We start from the raw sequence: 24,974 nt of genomic DNA, 5'->3' as shown, positions 1-24,974 counted from the left end.
TTAGGCATTTATTATTGCCCTCGCATTAGCAGAATTTATCTTAACTTGTTTCTCAGAATGGAGGCCTACATTTTGCATACATTCTGAAATAGATCTTCCTGTCACCTGTCATTCAGAAGAGTGACAACTCACTGACTTGCCCCCACAAGCTCTCATGGTCACTTCTGGGTAGAACTGCATCAACAATTGCTATATATTTTGCTATTTATGACAGCTTTGAGCGGCACGTAGTGAATTACTTCCCAATGAAAATTTCAAGGTAAATATAGACTAAAATGAGTTAAATTATCTCTGCTGATATAATGTTCCAGACAGTCACCACAGTTTTACAGAAAGCTCCTTGGGTTGTATAATGCCACAACACCCAGGGACGTGGTTTTATAAATTAATCCTCTGGAAAGAAAATACACAAAAAGGAAGCGTTACTTCAGGAAGACATAATGACGACAAGGTAAAACAGCGTGCTCATCTGTGTATTCTCCTTTTCTTCAGAACCCTGTGACATCAGTTATATCAACAGATTCCTTTACATCCATGTTTGCATATACAGCTTGATCATACTCATACACATAAATTTTTCATAGACTTTCTTTAAGAACAAAGGAAAAAAAAACACTTCTTTATTGTTGTTGATAATGTAACTTAAAAAATCATATCTACGTACATGTTTGTTTAGATGTATTATATAGATGCGCAGATATGTAACAGATATTTAAAACAAAACTAGATTGTGCTTTCATAAGAACAATCAAATGATAAAGAAAACATCACTGAGAACTAAGTTGAGCTTTGAACAATAAAGGACAAGGCAAACTGACGGTTACACAATCAGCATTCACTATAGTGAGCAGGAACATTAGACGCTTCATAATTCCTGCAGATTGCTATGCAATGACATATTCAACATTTTCAGTTTAAGAAAAATGCCTGCTTGTCTGGAAGAAATTGTAGTAAAAGGATTTCTTGATTTTGTAGTTGAAATAACTCCTGTCATCATTTTTTAAATGTATGTTCTAGCTGCGGTGGTAGAATAGACATCATCATCTGTGACTTATGCAAAATGTACATTAATGTACAAATAAGTTAAACTGAGGCAAAAGCTTGAAACCTTATTTTGGCAGAGGTAAGTTCCTACTATAGCATTTGGTCATGACATAGGACGCGTTTGTTTCAGAAGAGACAAACTACGGACTTGGTGTCAAGCATTTGAAAACTCTTTTGAACTGCACCCTGCATTTTCCCCTTAATTTTACTGCCTTGCCATTTACTTATATCAAGATATAAGATATCTTGTGAAATTTCACACACCAAATTGATTCTGACTCGGATAGCACAGAATGGAGTGAAACTAAGTTAAAGATGCAAAGCAAGAGCCAAGTAAGAACCCAGTTGTCAAGATGCACGGATATGAGTTATTTCATGCGTGATTGTCATTTGAGTGGTCTTCAATCCCTGTCCCAAACCTGGGCTCCCCTGGACATCGTGTGTTATGCTCAGATCTCACCAGCTGCAACAGAGACCAGTCAGTTCCAGCGGAATTTCTGTGTCTGCTTCAAAGTTGTATGTTCAGAGAAAGAGCTCCACGTGTGTCCGGGGTTTGTGCCAGTAACACTTAAAATCAAAACCACTGAGAGGGAGATCACACAGGCAACGTTTTCCCGCTCGTTTTGTGCAGGATACGGCGTGCCGTTTTGTTGCAATTTTCATGTTTTTTTTTTTTTTTTTTTTTTTTCCAGATGGCCAGCAAGAGAAAACAATCTTCCCTGTTTGCATGAGCCCAACAAAGCAACAGACAAAAACACGTTTGTAAATTAGAATTTTAAATGCCTAAATGCCTTTTTATTATTATTATTTTTTAAATTATTTCTATTTTTGCGCGTGTGTGCGTGTGTGAAAGAACCAGAGAAGGATGCTTGAACAGTACAGCAAATTTAAGGGCAGGGTCCTTCAGTTCGCGGAAATTTCCATACCGCTTGCGCTTTCCGCCAGGCACCTCCCGGCCGTGTCAGAGCCCGTCCTTTGCGGGCAGGGTCCGCTGGGTCCTGGCGGGGGGCACGGAGCCCAGTCCGGGTCTGGCCCCGCCGAGAGCACGGCCGGGGGCTGCCCTGCGGGGCTCGCCGAGCCCCGGAGGCTGCGGGGCGGAAAAAAAAGAGGGGCTCCCGGCGGGGTGGGGGCTCTCCGGGGTGGTCGTGGTGGTCGTGGTGGTGGTGGTCCCGCAGCTCTCGCCTCCTCCTCCTCGCCCCTAAGAGCAGCCGCGGGTGTCGGGGGCGGCTCCCGGCTCCTGCTCTGACCCCAAAACGAAGCGGGCAGACCCCGCGGGCGGACCCCCGTGGAGGGGTTTTCGCAGGGAGCAGCCAGCCCCGGCTCCGACGACCCCCCTGCGGACCCCGCTCCCCCCCTCCTCCCCACCTCCCTCCCCCCCGGTGCCCGCTCCGCAACCGCGCCGCCCCCGCGGGGAGGGACCGTGCGCTGCGGCGGCGACTTTGCTCTTTAAATCGCTCGGATTTAAAGCGGATTACGGCTCATCCCCCCTCCCCGGGACTCCCCCCACAGCCACCACCGCCACCTCTCCACACGTGACGGAGCGGCCCCGAAGGGGGCACCCCCCTCCCTTTTTTCTCTCTCCCCCCGTCCCCCCCCTTCCCCTACCCTCCGCCGCCCGGCCCCGACGCCGGGGCGGAGCTCGGGGTGCGGGGCTCGGGGCTCGGGGGGCCGGGGAGCGCCCGTGGGTGCCCGTCCGATGCCGGGCGGCTGCGGGCCACCATGCAGAAGAGCGTGCGGTACAACGAGGGGCACGCCCTGTACCTGGCGCTGCTGGCCCGCAAGGAGGGCACCAAGCGCGGCTACCTGAGCAAGAAGGCGGCCGAGGCCAGCCGCTGGCACGACAAGTGGTTCGCCCTCTACCAGAACGTGCTCTTCTACTTCGAGAGCGAGCAGAGCGCCCGGCCCGCCGGCATGTACATGCTGGAGGGATGCAGCTGCGAGCGGGCGCCCGTCCCCAAGGGAGCCGCCGCCGGCAGCGCCAGGGAGGCGGCGCTGGACAAGCAGGTAAGAGGCTGGGGGGACCCCCCGGGACCTCCCCCGGGGCTGCCCCGGGGTCGGTGGGGACGCCGCTGCCCGGAGGTGCCCGGAGGTGCCGCGGGGGCTGCGGGATCGGCCGTGGGGATGAGCGCCCCGAGGGCACGGCCGGAGGTGGCTCCCGGGCAATGTGCGGTTGGCGGCGTCGTGGGGAGGTTTTTGGGAGCCTGTCCCGGCTCCGGTCCCTGCGCTGGAGGAGCCGAGCAGGAGCCAGAGGGTGCGGGGGGCTGCGGGAGGGCGGCATCCAGGCGGCTCCTGACGGTGGTGGCCCGAAAGGGACGCGGGCACGGGGCAGCTTCCAGCCCCTGAGCGGGCACTGTAGCCGTGCCAGGAGAGCTGCTAAGCTTGCTCCGTGCCCGTGGGCTTCTCTGCCTGCAGAACTTGTGTGCTAAAGCGGGACGAGAAATGGTTAAGCGCTCTCCGTCCCGTGGCGACGCGTGCGGCGGCTCTCGCTGCCCCGAGGTGTGCTCCTGCGAGCGGCGATGAGCGGGGCTCCCGGGATCCCCCGCACCAAATTTAAGGCGAATATTTCCCTGTCTGCTTTACGTTGGCTTGGTGCGCTTGTTTATTGGCAGTGTTGTTTAAACTACGGCTTGACTAAGGGAACTGTGTGAAAACAATGCCTTTCCCTATCTGTTCTCTGGGAATCTTAAATTGTGCTTTTATAGTGATGGATGCCTGTGTTGTTTGTAATTACATTTAGCATTGCAGAGGCAAAATAATTACGTGAGAGCGAGCTGAAATTTGTTTTGTTTTAAACATCAACTATGTTTACATCTTTAAAAATGCTATTAGACTAATAGTCTGCTATTAAAGAGCCAGAAGAACACTGTTCTTTTGTTGATTTCTTTATATCCTTCTCCCCATTCACCTTTCACTTGATGCAGAATAAAACTTTCAAGTGTTAGTTTGCAGATGTTAACTCTTTAAAGCACACACTTGTTTGTATACTCATGCAGACAGAAACATCTGCTAAGGTGTTCACGAAACTCCCCCAGTGATTAAAACTAATCAATAACAAGAATGAGAAAATATTTAAAAATTAATCAGCCCTTTTTATTCCAAAAACATGATCATATTCTTACAGGAATAAAGTAATAAAACGTGAGCTTTCAGTCTGATAATGGAATACATTTATTTTAATCTGATCAGATAATCAGAATGATAATGAAAACTCAGTGTTACACATGTTAACTGCTGGTGGTGTAAGAATAGTGCTTTGATTTAACCACACAAATGCATTAATAGAATGAAAAAAAATATATAGAAGTTTTATGTCACTTTTTCATGAAGCAGATCTACCTTCTCCGAAAGAGAGAGAAAGAAAAATAAACTCTTGTTGTGTTAATTACTTGGGTAGTTCAGACACTGGAGTGATTTGTACTATGGAATTACACAAGTAAGGGAGAGAGAGTAAGAAGAATTAATTACACATGAGTTTCATTGACATCTTTGGAGTGATTATTTGGAAAAACAGTGCATTGTCTTTAAGTTAAGTAACTGATGATTATGGAAAACGCATGCAAAAAAAAAAAAAAAAAATTTCCTTAACTCGCAGCTCATGTTCATTTTAGTTTGGTTTGCTTCGGTATTGCTTGGCAAGACATATGTCAGAAAAAATTTCTGCTGAGAAGTTTTTGGAGTTGACTGGGGAGAGAGTTGGCACCATACTTTGGTATACAGGCGACCGTGCTTCAGTCAGCAGACACATTCAGGTTTGGGTATCTGGCTCCCAACAGGCACAGCAGCTTAGTTATTGCATGCTGAGCCACGCTGGTGCTGTTAACTCTTCCAACAGTCTGCCATAGGGAATATTAAAGTGTTACAGGAATGACAACTCTGTTTTGTGGAAGATGCCAAATACCTTCATAAGATTTGTCGGTTCCATTAAAATATTAAAAGCTATTAAAAATTGTTATGACAATGTATTATTAGTATTAGTATTAGTATTATTTTCTATTTTACCTCTAGATATTAGTGGACTGTTTTGTTTCAGCATCCTTCAGGATGATATTTTCAAAGCAATTTCTTTAAAAGTACGGTACATTTCTTAATATTAAGAAATTGCGTAGTGCATGAATCTGTTGATATTCTGTGAATGCGGCATTGAACTAAGCATGCTGTACATATTCGTGGTTTTTAGGGAGAGCTTTTATTTAAAAATAAAAACTGTTTTAATCTCCCTCAAAATTTATCAAAGTTTTTGTAAATGCCAAGCAGCTGTTGCTGTCTACTCTGATTTTATTTCAAAATAATTTCAGGAAAAAAAACTATTGAAAGAGCAACTGTGCGGAAGAAGCTTTGTTTCAAAAGAGCAAATTATGACATGAAAATATTACATTTGAAGAACTTAAATTCTAATGTTAAAATGCTTCTCCCCACAGGAGCCACAGATTGTAAACAAGTGCAGCTCCCAACAACAACTACTCCTTTATGACCATGAGAGTGTAGGTGATAATGAATTTCATTTTTTCTATCAGAAATTCTGGAAGGAGATTGGCTGTGTACCAGTGAGTGGCTTGTTTCTTTCAAGAGTAAAATAAAGTGCCTAAAAAGTAAGCTTTCTTCAGTGAATCACAGGAGACTGGCACTTGTTACCTTGCAAGTTCAATTTTTTTATTTTTTTTTAAAGAATGATGGAAATGTGTAACGGAATATAGATATTACTATTTTGATTGCATTCAGAGGAGACCTGTATTTTAGCTTGTTTCATAACTATAGATTTTACACAGCAAAATGCTCGGATATAGTTACTAATAACTGTCCTAGTGTGTTTAAGCTTGTGAATTTGCTATGATTTGAGCAGACTCTGTTCTTTGTATCTTTCCTACAATAATCTTCCTCCCACTTAGGAAAATTAAATGCAGTATTAAGTCCATGTCCCCACAGATTAACAGAATCCAATTATTTGAATTTTTACTGCTTACTGTAGATCTGTATTTATTTTATAAAGGACATAGTGGTTTCACAGTGTTTGAAACCTCACTGTTTTACATACATTCATTGAAATAATGAGTGTACCTCTCCTCTAACTCTCTGTGTATAAAATGTAGCAACAACACTTAAAGGTCATTTTAGCTGAAGATTCAATGACTTAAAAGTTCATCTCTTAAACTGCATCAGGCCAAAGAAAAAACCCGTGTCACGCAGCATCCTGTGTCTGATAGACCTTACACATGCTTGAGGAGTGTTGTCGTCTTTTTGGCAAGATTTTGACTTACCAGGTTCAGGTGTAGCATTGTCCGTAAGCCTTACTGCCTTCATGCAGGCACCTAACTTGTCAGATGGTTCCAGTGTGTAGGTCCAGCAGAGAGGCCCACATTTTAGAAACTTCCTTCAGAATTTCAAAAAGGATGGATGAATTTATCTCCTCAGTGATATCTCTGGGTTGTTCAGATGGCAGTGGTTTTGTAATAGCCAACAGGATAAATAGTGTCATTGCTTTGAATAAAAGCATTCTTGGAATGAAAAATATTTTTTCCTTTTTTTTTTTTTTTTTTTTTTTTTTTTTTTTTTTTTTTGTGGATAAGTGGTCCGGTGGGAAAGTTTTAAGACATTAATGCTATTGGGAGTAGTGTTTCTGTCAGACCTCCTCATAAAAGATTCTGTAAATGGTTCCTGCGTGAGGATAATTTTGAGGTATCCGGCTCTTACTTTCCCAGGTAACAGCTGTCCCCTTGCTTGTCATTTGTTGACCATTGTAAGACAATATAGTGTGTGGACATAATAAGCACAAAAAATATATTGTTTTAAAATGACTTTGAGATGCAGTCAAGGAGTAACCAAGAAACGAGTTGCTGACAAGGCTTCCTGCTCAAGGCATGCTGCATTGAAGAGGTTGCCTCTGGCTCTTCATGAAGAGTTGTGAGCTGAATTTACAAAATGCTCTGTGGTCTAAGGCAACAGACAGTAAATAAACAGAAAAGTATAACTCTTGTGATCTCTGAAGTGACTGAACTTTGCTACTTGATAAATGTTTTGTAGTTCAGTGCTTACCTGTTTGCTTAGTAATGAGCATATTTTAGAAGTAAAGGGAACAGAAAATGCTATGGCTACATTTACTGCTCGTTTGCCAATATTTAAGCATTTTTAGACATTTAATTATAACTCTTGAAAATGAATGTGTCTGGTGTAGTGTAAAGAAAAGAGCTGTTTTTAACTGTGCAGAAGTGGCTGACAAATGAATTAGAGACGGAATGAGTTTACTTTTGAAACACTTTCCTCTTAAAAGTTAGTCAAATCCACACAGACATAACTTGGAGAATACTGATGCCATTCAATAGTTAAATATTATCCTTTGGCTACCTTAATCCATGCCAGGTGACTTTGCTCAGGAACTTGAGAATGACTGTTGTTTTCCGTCCTTGAGTGTCAGTCACACTTGAGGGAAAAAGAAAATTGGAAGTGATGGTGGTAAGACCAGAATTTGTGGAGACAAGGTATTATCGAAGAGAAATCATGGTGTGAAGTTCTTAACACTTCTTTGTGAGGTCCTGTAACATCATGAAACATTGCAGCATGTTGTAATGGAAGATCACGCTCCTTAGTTAAGTTGTTGGAGAAAATACTAGATCCCAAGGCAAACGCCATTCAGCAAAGGTGTATTAACAGAGATGCTGGGAACTCCCCGTAGCAAAGAAGTGGCATATCAGCAAGTGAAAGACTTGGAAGCACATAAAATTAGAATGGCATCCCAAAGCATAATGACCAAAAATGTCACATAACTACTTGTTGCATAAGAATGTGTTCCACCTTCACAGATTTAAACATCCCACAAAGTGACCAAAACCTACATAGGTACAGCAGTGTAGCTCACATTTAGAACACAAATGTGCAAAATCTATTTAGAGTAATGTTTCATAAGGTTTTGACACGAGTTTTATTCTTTGGTCAGTCTCACAGTCAATGCTAGTGTGTTTTTTTTTCTTTTTTTTTTTTTTTTTTTATTTTGTCTCTGAGTTTCTCTTAGCAGAACTGCACACATTTCACTTGATTTGTTTAATTCAACAAAAATAAGACAAAAATTGGAGGAAACAAACAAACAAAAATTCTGAACATAAAAATAGCAAGTGAGCCCCTAATCTGTGATTGTACTCCATCCATCTTCATTTGCCTGTTTTAACTTTTAAAAAAAATTTTGGTGTTTTCTTCTTCATCATCCACATAGATGTACAATGAATGTAGTTTACTTCTCAGTTGCATGCAACCCATAGTAATTTCTAACTGCATACCAGAAAAAGGGGTCCAGTCAGGGCTTCTCCATTTCTGTAGTAATCAGACAATATTATTATGGTCTTTTTATATTCATGTATTATATATTGCAGTGTCATCATTAGCAGCATTTTTCACCAACTTGCTCAGGATTTTCCATCCTAAGAATGTGAGTGTGCAGTAAAATCTGCCTGAGTTTCTCCCTTTGGCCACACATATTATAATTCCCAGTCTTGTCACTTGCGATATGCTGCATAACGAAGTAGTTTGTGCAAAGGGGGAAAGGGACAGGTCTTGTTTTGGTGCAGCCTGATTTGTGATTCTGGGCGTGCGCGTCCACCCTGCATCCCTACCGACAGAGATGTCCAACCCAGCTGGTAGCACACCATGTCTGTGCAGAGAGCCGATCGCTGCAGCACCTTCTGCCCACACCGAAAGTGAGGTTTGTGTCCACTGTGTCCCTTCAAGTGTGGCTTCACCTGGAGGGCAGCCACCCTGGGCACCAGCGTTCTCCACAACTGCATGTTGTGGAATGCATAAATATGAAGCATATGCATAAAAATGCATAAATACGGAGCAGGTTTGCACCACAAAGAACCTCCCCAGCGCAGTAGTAAGTCATTAATGTAGCCCGCATGTAGCTGGTGGAGGCAGCGAGATCTGAAAATATCAATCCACAGCTTCTGTCTGTTCTTAGCAACAGATCGTGCTGCTAGCTGTGGTGCACTTCTCTAGATCAACCAATTCAAAGCAGGTTTGATACTGTGGCTGCTGAAGAGTCTGAGGCAACACTAACCATTTTTCGGTGTGAATGTTCTAAGCTTTCTTTGCTTCCAAAGTAGTGATGTTCAAATTTAGGTACAGTTTGGTAGATCTGATGGGGTGCTATGTGGTTATAATTTATCTGGATTGAAAACAATAACAATAATAGCTTTATTTTATTTTATATTTTTTTTCCCCCTGATTTGTCAGTGACAACAGTTCAGGAAGACACTGCCATCAGACTGTTTATACAGATGAAAGAAAATGAGATTCCATGAAGTACCTCTTTTCAATTTTTCTGTCTACCAGCCATTACTGATGCTGAAAATGGAGGTTTTTTTTTTTTTTTTTTTTAACACACTGCCTCTGCACTAGATGCCTGGGAACATATGCTTACAATCTAGCTTCCAAAGTTTTTCTGACTTGCCAATCCCGTAAGGTTTTCTGTTTTAGGTACAAAATCAGTATATATAAAAGCAGAAGTTTTCCCAACTCAGTCCAGCCATTTCAATGTCTTTGTTGCATTTTCCACGATTTCAGAACCTTCCCTTCCCTTCCCTTCCCTTCCCTTCCTTCCCTTCCCTTCCCTTCCCTTCCCTTCCTTCCCTTCCCTTCCCTTCCCTTCCCTTCCCTTCCCTTCCCTTCCCTTCCCTTCCTTCCTTCCCTTCCCTTCCCTTCCCTTCCCTTCCCTTCCCTTCCCTTCCCTTCCCTTCCCTTCCCTTCCCTTCCCTTCCCTTCCCTTCCCTTCCCTTCCCTTCCCTTCCCTTCCCTTCCCTTCCCTTCCCTTCCCTTCCCTTCCCTTCCCTTCTCCTTCCCTTCCCTTCCCTTCCCTTCCCTTCCCTTCCCTTCCCTTCCCTTCCTCCTTCCCTTCCCTTCCCTTCCCTTCCCTCCCTTGCCCCTTCCCCTTCTTTTTCTTTTTCTTTTTCTTTTTCTTTTTCTTTTTCTTTTTCTTTTTCTTTTTCTTTTTCTTTTTCTTTTTCTTTTTCTTTTTCTTTTTCTTTTCTTTTTCTTTTTCTTTTTCTTTTTCTTTTCTTTTCCTTTTCCTTTTCCTTTTCCTTTTCCTTTTCCTTTTCCTTTTCCTTTTCCTTTTCCTTTTCCTTTTCCTTTTTTTTCCCAGCCAGCCATGACATTTGAGTGTTTGTGGATGTAGACAAACTTCAAATTCTCCCATGCCAGTTGCTAAAACATACTACACTGTTGCTGTTTTCCAACTGATATTTTAGTTATGTGCTGGATCCTCACGTTTGAAGTTTAGAAAGATTGCAGAGGACTGTTGGTTATTCAGAGATGTTCATGATTGATCATGTTCAAACATGACAAGCTTGAAGAAAAGAAGGCTCAGGGGTGACCTCATTGTACTTTTCAATTACCTCAAAGGAGGTTGCAGCAAGGTGAGGATCACGCTCTTCTTCCAAGAAGCAAGTGACAGGATGAGGGGAAGTGGCCTCCTCAAGTTGCATCAGGGGAGGCTTAGGTTGGATATCAGGAGAAATTTTGTGGTATTGGAACGGGCTGCCTGGGGAAGTGGTTGAGTCACCATCCCTGGAGGTCTTCAAGAAATGTGTAGATGTAGAATTTAACAGCATGGTTTAGTGGTGGACTTGTCATTAGTAGGTTAAAGGTTGGACTAGATGATCTTAGAGGTCTTTTCCAATCTGAATGGTTCTATAATTCTGTGATTTTTCCTTCTGCTTTCCATTCTCTTCCTCAGCATTCGATAAATTGTTCCTCCTGTTTCAGCATGTGCCAAAGATTTTACTTTCTTCTCTGGAACTGTGGAGATCATGCACAGTGATTTTGACAATATCTCTCTGATGTCCTCTACAAGGAGTGTCGGAATTTGTTTTTTTCTTCATGCATTTGTGGATGTTCAAGCATGACAAGAAAATTGCAATTTTTTTTTTTTTTTTTACTTTAATCGTATTCTCTTCCATTTGGCACACAGAGCAATTTTAGAGAAATATTTCTTCCTAATAAATCTTTCAGTGAGAGGTCCAAAGTTGTGCGACATCTGCAAAACTCTATTAAGAGAAAGAAGGAAGAAAAACTGTCAGAAGAGTGGAGGGATTCAACACCGGTATCTGTGCGATGTTGTCACTAGTCATAGAGATACCTGTGTGTACAGATGAAAGGAAGAACAGTACTGAGGCAAATACACGGCTATTGCATTTGATAGCATAAGTGTTCTTACCTATTTATAGGGCTTGGCAAGGAACATCAGGCAAATGAGGGCTGTGGGATTATGTTCCTGGGATAGTGTTTGGCCTTATATATGTAATTTGCCAGGTATATTTGTTGATTCTGTGACTGTGAGGTCTTTTTATTGTAGCTTTCTTGCCACAAGAGGAATGTGATGATTGAAGGGGATACAGGCTGTGCCGGGGAGTAGTGGAGGGGAAAAGACACAGAAGATCCCGGTGAACTCGTGATCCCAGGTTTTCCTCCTCTTTTCTCCAGGCTACATGCCAATGAGGGATGCTTACTGTCATGAGCAGGCAGTGGAAATTACCTGTTGTGTTCTGAGCACAAACAGGGCCACAGTTTGGTTAACAGATCGCTCTTTCCTGACTGAATAACTTTAACACTGCATCTAAAATTCAAGTGGTAAGGTAGATGGGAACTGGACGGGTTGCAAGTAGTTTGATATTGATGCCTGGCCAAACAAGCCAGGACAGAACATGAGGCTGTAGTCACTAAATTATATTTCCTTCGGAACTGCCACTGGAATTTGGGAATCTCAAGATTTTTGTGTTGGCAACTCCTAAGTACAAAACCAACTTGAGAGGGAGGTACCTGCCTTCTATCCCTCGAGTGGTTATCCCAGAGCAGGATAGTGGTCAGCTCCTGCTGTCACAGCATCAGCTCAGTTTGAGGTCCAAGTGCTGGAGCTGAGTCTTTGATCCTTCTGTGTAAGTATTAGTGTGTGTTTGCAAGGAGTGTTGTCCTTTTCTGTCTCTTTTGCTTTTCTGTGAACCCAAGGAGATGTGTGCCCAGAGTATATGAACAGACATTAGGGGTACAATATTAAGCACCCAGTAGTCTAAAGAGAACAGAACTGTGGGGCTTCTTGAGCAGACTAAAAGTCACACCTTCTTCTCTGTAACAGTATGATCTGCTGTTTCCCTGGAACACAGTCCTTAAGGACAAAGGAGCTAAACAGAGCTGGCAACTCTTTAAGGATGTTCTCCATAGAGCACACAAAGTCTCCATCCCCCTGTATAAGAAAGTGTGCAAGGAGGGCAGGAAACCAGGAGATGGCTGAGCATGGACCTGCTGGTCAGACTGAGGCACAAGAAGGAAAGGCACAGGCAGTGGAAGAAGGGACACATGGCCTGAGAAGAGTACAGGGATGCCATCCAGGTGTGCAGGGATGGGATCAGGAAAGCCAAGGCACTGAAGTAACTGAGCTTGGCAAGGGATGCAAAAAATAACAAGAAGGGATTCTACAGGTACATTGGCCAGAAAAGAAAGGCCAAGAAGAGTGTTGCCCCTTTGGTAAAGGAGAGCAGAGAACTGATAACAACAGACACGGTGAAGACTGAGGCACTCAACAAGTTCTTTGTCTCAGACTTCACTGCCAGCCACGCATCTCATGGCTCTCATTTCCCTGAACCTCTACAAAGGGACTGGGGGAGCAAAGTCCCTCCCACTGCAAGTGAAGAGCAGGTTCGTGAGCACCTGATGAAATTGAAGAGGTGTAAGTCTATGGGGCCCAATGCCATGCATCCCAGGGTCCTGAGGGAACCGGCTGATGGAGTTGCCAAGCCTCTCTCCATCATACTTAAAAGCTCTTGGCAGTCAGGTGAAGTTCCCAGCAACTGGAAAAAGGGAAACATCACTCCTGTTTTTAAAAAAAGGTAGACAGGTAGACCTGGGGAACTACAGGCTGGTGAGCCTCACCTCTGTACCTGACAAGATCATGGAACAGATCCTCCTGGAAGCAATGTCAAGGCATATGCAAGATAAGGAGGTGATCCAAGACAGCCAGCAAGGCTTCACTAAGGGCAAATCTTGCCTGACTGATCTGGTGGCCTTCTGTGATGGAGTGGCTGTATTAATTGACAAGGGGAGACCGACCGATGTCATCTACCTGGTCTTCTGTAAGGCCTTTGACATGGTCCCACATGACATCCTGATCTCCAAATTGGAGAGATATGGATTGGAAGGGTGGAGCACTCAGTGGATAAGGAATTGGCTTGAAGACTGCACCCAGAGAGTGGTGGTCAATGTCTCTATGTCCAGGTGGAGTCCCTCAGGGCTTCTGTCTTGGGACCAGTGCTGTTTAGTGTCTTTATCAACGACATAGACAATGGAATTGAGTGCACCCTCATCAAGTTTTTAGACAACACCACGCTGAGTGATGCAGTTGATCCAGCCGAACGAAGGGATGCCATCCAAACGGACCTGGAGAAGCTTGAGAATTGGGCCCACATGAACCTAATGAGGTTCAACAAGTCCAAATGCAAGGTGCTGCAGCTGGGTTGGGACAATCCCAGCTATAAGTACAGACTGGGGGAAGAACTCATTGCGAGCAGCTCTGCAGAGAAGAACTTGAGGTTTCTGGTGGATGAAAAGCTTGACATGAGCCAGCAGTGTGTGCTTGCAGCCCAGAAGGCCAACTGCACCCTGGACTACATCAACAGTGGCATGGCCAGCAGGGGAGGTTGGTGATTGTGTGTCTCTGCTCTGCCGTTGTGAGGCCTCACTTGGGGTGCTGTGTCCAGGCCTGGGGCCCCCAGCACCAGGCAGACGTGGACCTGTGGGAGAGGGTCCAGAAGAGAGATGTAAAGATAATCAGAGGGCTGGAGCACCTTTCCTATGAAAAACATCTGAGAGAGCTGGGAATGCTCAGCCTGGAGACGAGAAGTCTCTGGGGAGACCTCATTGCAGCATTTCAATACTTAACGGGAGCTTATAGAAAAGATGGAGAGCAAGTTTTTATATGGGCAGACAGTGATAGGACAAGGGGGAATGTCTTTAAGAGGGGAGATTTAGATTAGAAGTTAGGAAGATGTTCTTCACTCAGAGGGTGGTGAGGCTCTGGAACAGGTTGCCCAGAGAAGCTGTGGATGCTCTATCCCTGCCCAAAGCTGGATGGGACTTTGATCAACCTTGTCTGGTCATAGGTTTCCCTGCCTATGGCAGGGGGGATGGAACTAGATGGTCTTTAAGGTACTTTCCAACCCCAGCTGTTCATGATTTCTGTGATATAAATCTATATTCCAGCAGATCTGTTTCTTTCCTCGGACACCTTTCTCCTAAAGGAGGCACAAAAACAAAACAAAACAAAACAAACAAACAAACAAACAAACACACAAAACAAAACAAACAAACAAACAAACAAAAAACAACCAAACAAACCAAACAAAAGAATTGTGATTCTGTTCAGAAGGAGGCCATTTTCTGCAGGGCTTTCTTGTTTTTCCCCTCCTACTCTAAAAATTAGTAGTACATGAGATGTGAGACTGCACAAAAAGAAAGAAGATTTCATAGTAAAATTGGGACACCCTCTGCAGGAACTGGATTCTCTCTTATGCATAGAATCCCTGTGAAATGTTGCACAAATATATACATGAGGTGCTTTACAAGAGGTTTTAATCATCTCTCGTTTTGGGGACCCAATAGGAAACAATCAAACAAGAACTGATCTTTATGAAAGTTATGATTAAAACAAATAAAAGTGCCTTCTGAATACAAAACGCTGATGGTTTTTCAGGTCAGGCATCCCAAATTAGTTGCTGTTTCTGAAACCACTGTTTTTTGTGCTGACCACATTTGCACAAGTGCTTCACAGGTTGTTGTGAAAATAAATGTGTTAATTCTAAGGAAGCATCTGAACGATGTAATGATGAATGTCATAGGATGGCATATAAAAAGTTTTTGAACTTTGCTAATTAGTCTATAATAAAGTATGGAGATGTGCATTCAAGAATCAAGCTCTTGGAGAAACAATCATGCAATAAAATACTGTAATCATTATGTTTGCAAACATGGGACTAAACTAACAATGCACAAGGTGGCCTCAAACATGGCACTTCTCCTGACCTCTGTGTACTTGTCTTTGTAATCTATAATGCCAGAAACTAACACTCAGCTCTCCCCCACCCCCAAAAAAAGAAACATATCTAAACATGAAATTGATTTAAAAATGCATGTAAAAAAAATGAAGGTTTTTGACCCACATGGAATCAAGCAGATGGAGACAATTCATTTTGCTGCAGATTTCTTATTTTGAAGGGTGTGAGCATGCAGGTCCTAGACTAATTCTTTTCAGATTTGTGTTGCTTGCTGCAGATGGAAGTTTCGTAAGTGCATTACTTGGTGGCCTGAGGGAAAGCCAAGTTAGCTTGTGTCCAGTATTATACAGTCCAAAATGTGCAGCGACCTGAGAGAGCTCTGTCATCAGCAGTATGAATGCTGCTGCAGACCTATGGGGAAGTCATGTCTGCACCAAGTATACTTATATTAAAATGCTTTCAAGAGATTCTTCCCTTTATGCTGTACTGCATTCTTGTAGCTTAGCAGCAGATACCTTGGCTGCATGCCATCAAAGTGAACCAAGTAAAGGCAACCACTCAGATGTACGTTCTGATGAAAATTTAGAGTAATGCCAAGTGGTTCCAAGTGAAATAAATAGATAGATTTACCTTCCATAGAAGGGCAAAAAATGCAAGTATTTTCCCAGTTCTGATTTTAAATGGTGTTTGTAAAGTTTGTTGACTTTCTGCAAATACCACTTTTTTTTTTTTTTTTGTTTCTTTGTTTAATTTTATTACTTTACTTCTATTTACTTTCTATTACTTTACTTCTTTGAGGACCTCTAAATGCGTGCATGTCATATGTGTGTTCAGAGGCTGGGCGATGAGGAGCAGAATGGTTGTTTGTATTAGGCATGTTCTGCACATGTTTTCTGCCTGAGCCCCTCACTGCCTGTGGCCTCCTGGTAAATCAGTTTTTTGACTGTCTTACTTCCTACTGAGCACAGTAGCACAGGCCTAACACTACTTCCCATATGTTAGCATATGGGTAACACCATCTGCATGGGGATATTTGTTTATCCTTGCAGTATTTAAGGGTGTCCATCTGTGGTTTAATGGGTGAGCACAGAAGTGGTTAACAAGTTAGTTGTGAGGTAACGTGTGTATGTTTCTGAATACGGGAGAAACACGATGAGACCTGAGTAGTGCCTAATTCTAAAACATTCAGCTGGGGTATAATTGCAATTAATGACTTTAAATCCCACTGTTGGACACATCTTGCCAATCTGTACTGCATGTAAAATGCTCTTAGTCCTGTTGACCTGAATTGCATAACCTCTTCTTTTAGTTTGGTTTTCATGCACTTAAATGAAATTGGAGATTCTCTCTCTCTCTCTCAACTCCTCCTCCCTCTCTCTTTCTGGTGAAACAGTACCAACTTAATGATTCATAAGAAAATGAGTTATATGCAATTAAAGTGTAGTACCTTTTAATGCGGCTTACACTGGAAGGATGTTTCTTCTCTGTTAAGACTATAATCATCGAAATTCATTGCTAGATTAATACTTTATTATTGTACACACATTTACTTCACCTTCCTGGTGTCCTTATCTTTGAGACTTTCCATTTGGTGGATGCTTTGCTTTGTTTAAGTTTCACACTGCTTGTTCTGTCTTCATGGTCTGATTTCTGCTTCATGAATGCTGAGGCAGTGCTTCTGAGTTACTTCATATTCACAGTGCTGGGAGTGCTGCATGAGTTTGCTTAGTCTCCATACTCCTCTCATTCAGTTTATATTAGAAAAAGCTTCAGTATGCTAACAAGAGGGACCACATGAACAAAAATGAGGTACTGTGTAAGCCTTATTTCTTTACTTGTGTCCATTCTCATGGCTTCCCAAATGCATTGTATCCTTTTTGTCCAAGCGCTGCACTAGCTACCAGGGCAAGACCATTCTACTGCTTGGTCTGCTTGGTCCTTTCTACTGCTGTTTTCAGGGACAGAGGGGAAGTATAGGCAAACCAAATCCTTTTATTCCTACAGAGGTGTGGTATACAGAAGGTTACATAAATACAAGATTTTGTGTGATTTACTTAGCTTGCATGCAACAAGCTTGGAAGAAAACAATGTGGTGTAAAATAAATAACCCAATAAATAAGTCCCAAATAACTTGTGGAACAAGGTGTAGATTCTGCCTCTCAGAGCACAGACATGGTATTTGTAATCTTGCTGGGAACTTGCTTTCACTTGGCACTTCACCTATATCAAGCTTTTGGGGTGTTTTCCTTAATCTGGGCTCCCTGGTGACCACAGTCCACTGAATGATTCAGCCCCTTAATTTCTTATATCTTGTCTTGGCTATGCGACAGTCATATTATCAGATTTCTCCACCTTTTAGTAAGAATTTTTTTTCCTTACAACTTTTTTTTTTTTTTCCCTTTTTTTTTTTTTTCTCTAGAAAATCTAGATTCTAGAAAATCTAGATTCTAGATTTCTAGGATGTAGGAGGTATGTAAGACCTTGGATTGACCTTGTGAGACATTGGATTGACCTTGTAAAACCTTGGATCAGACCTTGGATCTGTTGAATCATCTATATGACAAATATAACAGTAAATATTGGGTCTGCTTTTAGATGGCTTAAGACTAACCTGAATGTCCAGAAGGAGCTTCAATGATTTACTTTGCAAAGGCCACACAACAATTCCAAATGATTTTGAAAGCAATTCTGATTTTTGTCTCTTTGACTTCCTCGGTGGCATGTGAGAATGGTTAAGTTAGCATAGCAAAAACATACAGTGTCCAAAGCATCTCACCTTTCAGAACTGTTTTTTCACCTTTCCTAATATGTTTAGGTGTTTGGATTTTGACTCCTTATTACAGTGTCTCCATCTGCTGCAAAGCACATCAGTTCTTTCTATGATTTACTCCAGTTTAATTTCAAAATTCAGATTCTAAGGATGCAAGTCTTGTTGACTTTGAATCTATAGTCTTTGAAGATTTCAGGCCATCTACATTTTTTAAGGCCATCTTATTGCAGTTCAGCAGTATCTAAACTTTGTACTCAGGTGAACACATGCTCCTGTAGGCATGAAGAATTGAAGGCTGTAGAACAGCCACAGTGATTGGGAGAGGTGCCTGAAGACTGAAAGAGAGCAGATACTTCCAGAAGGGTAAAGAGGGGGATCCGCAGAAATACAGGCTGGTCAGTCTCATGCTGGTCCCTGGAAGATGACTCAAATATCCTCCTGGAAAGCATTTCCAAACACATGAAGACAAGAAGGTGATTGGGAGTGGTCAGCATGGATTTACAAAGTGCAAACCATGCTTGACCAACCTGATAGCCTTCCACAATGAGGTGAATAACTTGGTGGATCAGGGGAAAGCAGCGAGTGTTTCTCACCCCAACTTCACTGGAGTCTTTGACACTAGCTGCCATAACATCATCGTCGCAGACAGTTGACAAAGTGTGGGTTAGATAAGAGGCCAATGATGTAGATTAAAACTGGCTGAATGTCCAGGCCTGGCAGATGAGTGATCGCTGACGTCAGATCTCCAACCAGGACATTTAGTTAAAAAGAACTGTTGGCCCAAATTATAGATTATTTATTTATTTATCCATTTATTTATTTATTTAATTCGGTAAGGTAAAACTGCAAGGCATCTTATTTCACTGTCTTAAATTTTTTCTCTATGCTTTTTGTCAGGAAGTAAAAACAAGGATGAAAAGAAATATGTATGCCAGGACATTGTTTTAAGTTGCTGTAGAGTGATCAGTCTTACTTTTCTTTCTCTGAAATAAATTTACTATTGGCTCAGCAGTTCAGCTGGTTTGTTACTCAGAACCATCATAAAAATCAGAATTCTGAATTTATAAGAGTTTTCCAATTAAAAAAGTGAATAAACCTGCCTTTGTCTTTTTGTGTTTGTAATGTGCTTTTTTCTTTCTTTTCCATACATTAGTGCAGTACATACATGTATATGGCATGTATTTTCTACTTTAGTTCTTTTTCTTGGGGAGTGAGGAGATTATTTCCTTTTTAATCATTTCATCTGATTTAAATTTGAAGTAGTCAGTCTGGTTTGGTAAGCATGCTTAAATTGTATCAGGAAAAATTGTGCAACTAGAATAATGTTAACTTTAAACTTTTTGCCCTAATAAGAAGAATGTGATATATCTGTTGCTAACTTGAGCTGAAGTATTTTTTCTTTCTCTTGAGATACTTGGAATATATCCATAGTTCAGCATTTTTCTGCTGTTGTTTTCTCCTTGTGCTGAGCGGTAATAATAAGCAATACTTAGTTTTGCTACTCTGGGAAATGTATCATAGTTTTGGATCTTATTCAGGCTTCTTTTTTTTTTTTTTTTTTTTTTTTTTTTAAATAGATAGAGACAGGAAAGAGGGAAAGTTATTCCTCCTAAGCTTTAGTATGTTTAAGAAACTGTCAGAAGGCCTCACGTTGGCTCTATTATGTATCTCTGTGTTACGCATTTTTGTTACCCTTTTCTTCCTGAGTTTTCAATTGTTGTTTACTTATCAGAAGTGTATATTCAGCTATATTTATTATTATTTTTTTTAATCTTCTCCCATCAGGATATATTTTGGGAGCACCTACCCAGTAGTGAAGTTGCATCATGTATAAATCTGGAAAGTCCCCAGGCAAAGTAAAGCATTGTGAAAGTTTATCCTACTCTGTTTACTTTTATAAAAATGCATGAAACATAATTCTTTCATCAAAAGCATAGAACTAAGTATCTCTCCTTCTTATAATTTCACTGGAGTGGATTATGTAAACTATGTGACTTCAGAGTTTAGACTTTTTTAAATTATCAAGTGGGACCAGGTGCCCGATCTTCTCTAATACTTTTATTAAGGGTTGATCAGCAGTCATTTCTATTTATATTTCCTGATGTTCTTTCTTGATTTGAGGTTATTTTTAGGTAACCTCAGTCAGGAAGGATATGATTGGGGTGGAGTGCTCTGGGAAACATGCCCAATTAATGGAAAACATATTTGGAAGAGAGTTTGGGGATCTTCCAAAGAAGAGCAATCAAATGTAATTGACTCATTTGATTATAAATTCTTATCAGAATCAGTCTGCCCCCTTTACCCTCTTAAAAATACCCTGAATGTTGTCACAGCAAATTATTTTCTTTATCACAATATCCAGTTCTGCATATATTGTATATATGTAACCTGAAGCTTTTACTATGGGTTACTCATGTCTTGAGAATGTCAGTGTATGTGAATTTTTCGTTGTTATTTGAGATGTTGGGCTATGTCAAATCTGCTTAAAACACTAGCAGTTTTCTGTGAACTGCCTGAGAACAATAAAAAGCTACTAAGGTAATAATATGGAAAACACCAGTCAAGAGTGGTTTTCATCCTCTCTCATTTGTAACTTTGGGATTAGAATGTGGCAGAGTATGTAATAACGTGATTTTATGGGTGTTTTTCTGTTTTTAAAGTAAGGACTTAAAAGGGAGTAACTAGTTTAGTGAGGTACTTAAAACCCATCCTGCCACTGAGGGTAGGCATATCTATTTACAGTGTTTATGTTGAAAAAAATCTCATAGCACACATTTTTATGGTTATAGCTGTCACTAGACAATAAGAAAAAAAAAAAAAATCCTAAAAAACCCACACCTTTCTTCTTTGTCTTTCTACCAGAAAATCAAGACTGGCACTAACCAGGCTCACCTCCTTGTCTCTTTTCTTGTCTGCCCTTTTTCCCTTACACATGTATTCCCTCATACAGGTAGCTGTACGAGGTATCTTGGATCTCTTAGTGGCTCAAAATACTACTTAACAGGCAACAGTAATTGCAGAATTTTATTATGTAGATGTTGTTATCTGTTCCTTAAGCCATCTCTTCTAGTAAATTGAGAAAATATACAGAATTGTAAACTGTTTTGAGATAAATGGGTTCATGCACTGGTCAAAGCCTCGCTACCCCAGTGCTGCTTTGATGTCAGAATTGTGTTGGACAACCCGTGAGTTCATTCCTGTTCCTGGGTGGGGTGCAGAGAACTTTGTTTGTGGATCAACAATGTCAATGCCCCTACAAATGATCTGTTCCTGTCAGATAATAATAGAAAACTTATTTAACAGGGTTGATACATTTAAACCCATAACAGTCATTTGGGTATGCAGAAAGCCTTAATCAATTTCAGTCTCTGTTAAATACTCAGAAGCTAAATTAGAAGATACTGCTTGTACGTGTAGGAGCCAAAGCTGTATAACTGTAGGCGTCTTAGAGCTAGGCATGCTTAATTTACCATACATAGACACAGGAAGGCACAGTAAGATACAGCAGACATTCCAGATTGGATTAAATGGAAGTGTTGGCATCTGTTAGCATAATAAACACAGAGTAGACAGCAAAAGTCCTTGTGATCAGTTAAACAAAATATGCAATACAGATGTAGGAGCGTGGAGAGAGATTTTTATAAATATTGCTACAGAAACTGCTCTGAGAATGTCCTTCAACTTACCATTTGAGTAATTTTTTTAAGCATTAAAGCACCATTTGAGATACTTGTTTTAAGAACTTATGCTGAATTAATTGTTCTGATGTACCAGTTAAACAACAATAGTTTCATGTTTGGAAACACTTGCCAATATTCACTTTAAGTTGTTTATGCAACAGGAATATACTATAGGTGAATTCAGATGTTTTAAAATCACTTATTCTGTACATTATTAAATATCGTATTTAATACATTTAATATTAATATTAAATATACTAATATAGAATGGGTGGTACATCCCAACATTTTAGAAAATTCCTAGTTTATGCTTCCAGGTTAAAGGATTTCTTAGCCTTCTCATATCACCTAGCAAGAGCATCCTTTTGCAATCCTGAAAAGTACTTCATGAAATGTACTTTATGAAATGTTGTCTGCGTAATTGCTATTGTCAGAGATGTTTAAATGTAGTTGGAATAATTCCTGCTTATTGTACTTGGCAACCATCATACACTCAAAGTTGCTCAATGTTTTCGTAAATAACATGTAATTTCTCAACCCCTAACACTGGTAGTTAAGGGTGTTAAATCTGACACTTGCATGTCTCCTTTATGGTTAGCCATATTACTAGCAAGCCAACAAGATTTTCCAGAATCAGCTGGCAGTCAGCAAGAAGGATATAATTGCTCTAAGTACACATTATCTAATGTATTAAAAGTAGTCTTGAAAACTTGCATTCAAATTGGTTTCCTAGCCACACACCTACACCCAGATCTGGAAATTGATGTCTGGTGTCTTGCCTGATATGTCCTGATGGCTGCAGAACATTAGATAACTGATAATTATGATACTCTTACCTAGCAAAATGTTTCACAATAAAGAAAAAAAATCTTTTAGGTCCCCCTTCTAATCCTGCATATTCTAGTCATTCTAGTCTTTGTTCTGGTAGGGAGAAATCCTGCTACCTCCTGTTAGCTTGGTGTGTACTCCCACTGTTTTGTTGACAAAGTGTTGATATCCTGGCCAATAAGGTACTTGCACAGAACTTTGCACACCTGCAAACACAAACAGTACCAATGGGCGTCTCCTGCTCCCTGCTCTGGCTGATCAAGGTGAATGTCCATTACTGGGAAATCAAGCATCTGTACAATACAGATCCCTTCAGAAAGTGGCCTCAGTGCAATCCATCCAGCAGCCAACTCCCAGATCCTCTTCTCAGTTACTTCATGCACAGAAACATAGACACACACAAACAGGACCCCTAGACTTCATGGTCTCTCCATTGGTTGGCCTAGACCTTTTGGCTTCTTCTAGTATCCAGCTCTGCTAGTTCTGTCACCTGCCCAGCCCACACTTATTTTTGCATTGATATCTGGCTGCCAAGGTGACTTCTTCTCACTGACTGGTCAGGCTTGGTGTTTGCTAGCAATCACATGTGCTGCTGGCACCACAGGCACAGAAGCCCCTGAGATCTGCTACAGAACAGTTGAGGTTGGAAGGGATCCCTGGAGGCCAACTCCACCAGCTACAGAAACAGAGAGAGCACAGGCCTGATCCAGCATGGCGATGCCATGAATATTTAGTGAATGTTCTTGTGAAAACTGGGACTATATTTAAATGCTAAAGCATGGCTGTAGGCCAAAGAATCACAGAATGGTTGAGGCTGGAAGGGACCTCTCGAGCTCATCTGGTCCATCCCCCTGCTCAAGCAGGGACACCCAGAGCAGGGTGCCCAGGCCCATGTCCAAGGAGTAGACTCCACAACCTCTCTGGGCAGCCTGCACCAGTGCTCTGACACTCACACAGTAAATAAATACTTCCTGATGTTCAGGGTAAACCTCCTGTGTTCCAGTTTGTGCCAATTCCCTCTTCTGTCCCTGGGCACTGCTGAGAAGACCTTGGCCTCATCCTTTCTGCATCCTCCCTTCAGCTACTTGTATGTGTTGACAAGAACCCAACCAAGCCTCCTGATCTCTAGTTTGAAGAGTCCCAGCTCTCTGAGCCTCTCCTCCTACAAGAGATGCTCCTGTGCCTTCATCATCTTTGTGGTCACTCCAGTACATCCATATCATACTGAGGAGTCCACAGCTGGAATCTGTACTTCAGGTGTAGTCTCACCAGACCTAGCTTGAGTGGGAGGGTCACCCCCTTCACCTGTGGGCGATAATTTGCCTAATTGTGGTGGTTTTACTCAGCTGAGCAGCCAAGCTCTTCCGCAACCGCTCTTTCACTTCCCCTCCTCAAAGGGAAAGGGGAAGAAAATAGGATGAAAAGGGCTCAAGGGTTGAGATAAGGACAGGGAGATCACTCACCAATTATTGTCACGGGCAAAACAGACTCAGCATAGGGAGATTAGAGAAATTTATTGCCTGTCACTAACAGACTAGAGCAGGGAGAACTAAAAGCAAGCTACAGGCTTTTTGAGCCACCAAAAATCTCACAGCTTAACAGAGAAGCTACTGGCACATAGGTCTCGATGCATTCTTAAATAAATTTTGGGTGTGTGAGATGCTCTTACCCTTTTTTTTTTTCTTTTTTTTTTTTCTTTCTTTTTTCTTTTTTTTTTTTTTTTTCTTTTTTCCAGAAGTAGTGAGTAGTGAATAAAACCTGTAGTGGAATTGAATAATGACTTTCTCTTCTGCACACCAAATAAATAACGGATGCTGAGTTTTGGCAGTTTCTTTTGAGTCTTTGTGATTCAACACGTGATGTGAGCCACCAGCTCCAGGCCTGCTCCTTTAATCTGTGTACTAAAATAATTCTAAAACCTTTGAGGTGAGGGCAGCATGCAGTGGGGGTGGTATGCTGAAGGACCTGAGCAAAGAACAATTATTTTGTGTGCTGTGACCTTTTGGATGTGATGGATTTTCAGCTGTCTAGAAACTTGCTTGGGAGTTAACACAGGAAATAAGAAGACTTAGAAGAAATAATGGGTGATGCTATAGCATCAGCCTAGCACCAGTTAGCATCAGTTTTATCTCGGTGTGAGTTAAATCTAACTCAGTCCTAAAGCCCCCAGATTACTTTTCATTTGCTTGGAGTTCTGCCGTTTATTTCCCTGATGGTAAGATTACAGCCCAGTAGTCATAATTTAGCCAGCTAAATATGAGGACAGATTGCTAGGCGTTAAACACCCACTATTCCTCATTATTCTAGTAGTGCTAATAGTGCTGTATGATCAATGTTTTACAGAGGCATTTTGAAAATCTTCATCCCAGCTTTGTCTAGATATGCAGATAGCAGTGTTTGGATTACTGACCTTCTTAGGAAGACATGGTGTTCTCTTGTTCACAAGCCCCAAATTTTACACTGCGACATCTGTCACCTTGTTATGTTGCAAACTTGCCTTAAGCTTGTTTTGTTAGAACTCTGGTTAATAACTGCCTTCAACTTAATGATATTGTGATATACTTTAGTAGAACAGGAGTAAATTGCTTTTCAGCGTTTCAGATCGAAATAGCAGTGACTTAATTGGAG

At 41.6% G+C, this 24,974-nt stretch overlaps 1 protein-coding gene across 2 annotated transcripts in view; it reads left to right on the top strand.

The window, feature by feature from the left end:
* The first annotated feature begins 2,528 nt into the window (after positions 1-2,528).
* RASGRF2 (Ras protein specific guanine nucleotide releasing factor 2) overlaps positions 2,529-24,974 on the top strand; it is a 137,524-nt gene continuing 115,078 nt past the window's right edge. For both annotated transcript variants that reach the window (XM_068666754.1, XM_068666753.1), the window contains exon 1: positions 2,529-3,048. In XM_068666754.1, coding sequence (XP_068522855.1) covers positions 2,764-3,048 — 285 coding nt within the window. In that variant the 5' untranslated portion in view covers positions 2,529-2,763. The remainder of the gene's footprint in view (positions 3,049-24,974) is intronic.

Source organism: Anas acuta, chromosome Z (genome assembly GCF_963932015.1).
Source record: "Anas acuta chromosome Z, bAnaAcu1.1, whole genome shotgun sequence".
In the NCBI taxonomy this organism is placed as follows: domain Eukaryota; kingdom Metazoa; phylum Chordata; class Aves; order Anseriformes; family Anatidae; genus Anas; species Anas acuta.
Note: the sequence above shows the minus strand (reverse complement) of the source record. Positions and strands in the feature narration are given on the sequence as shown.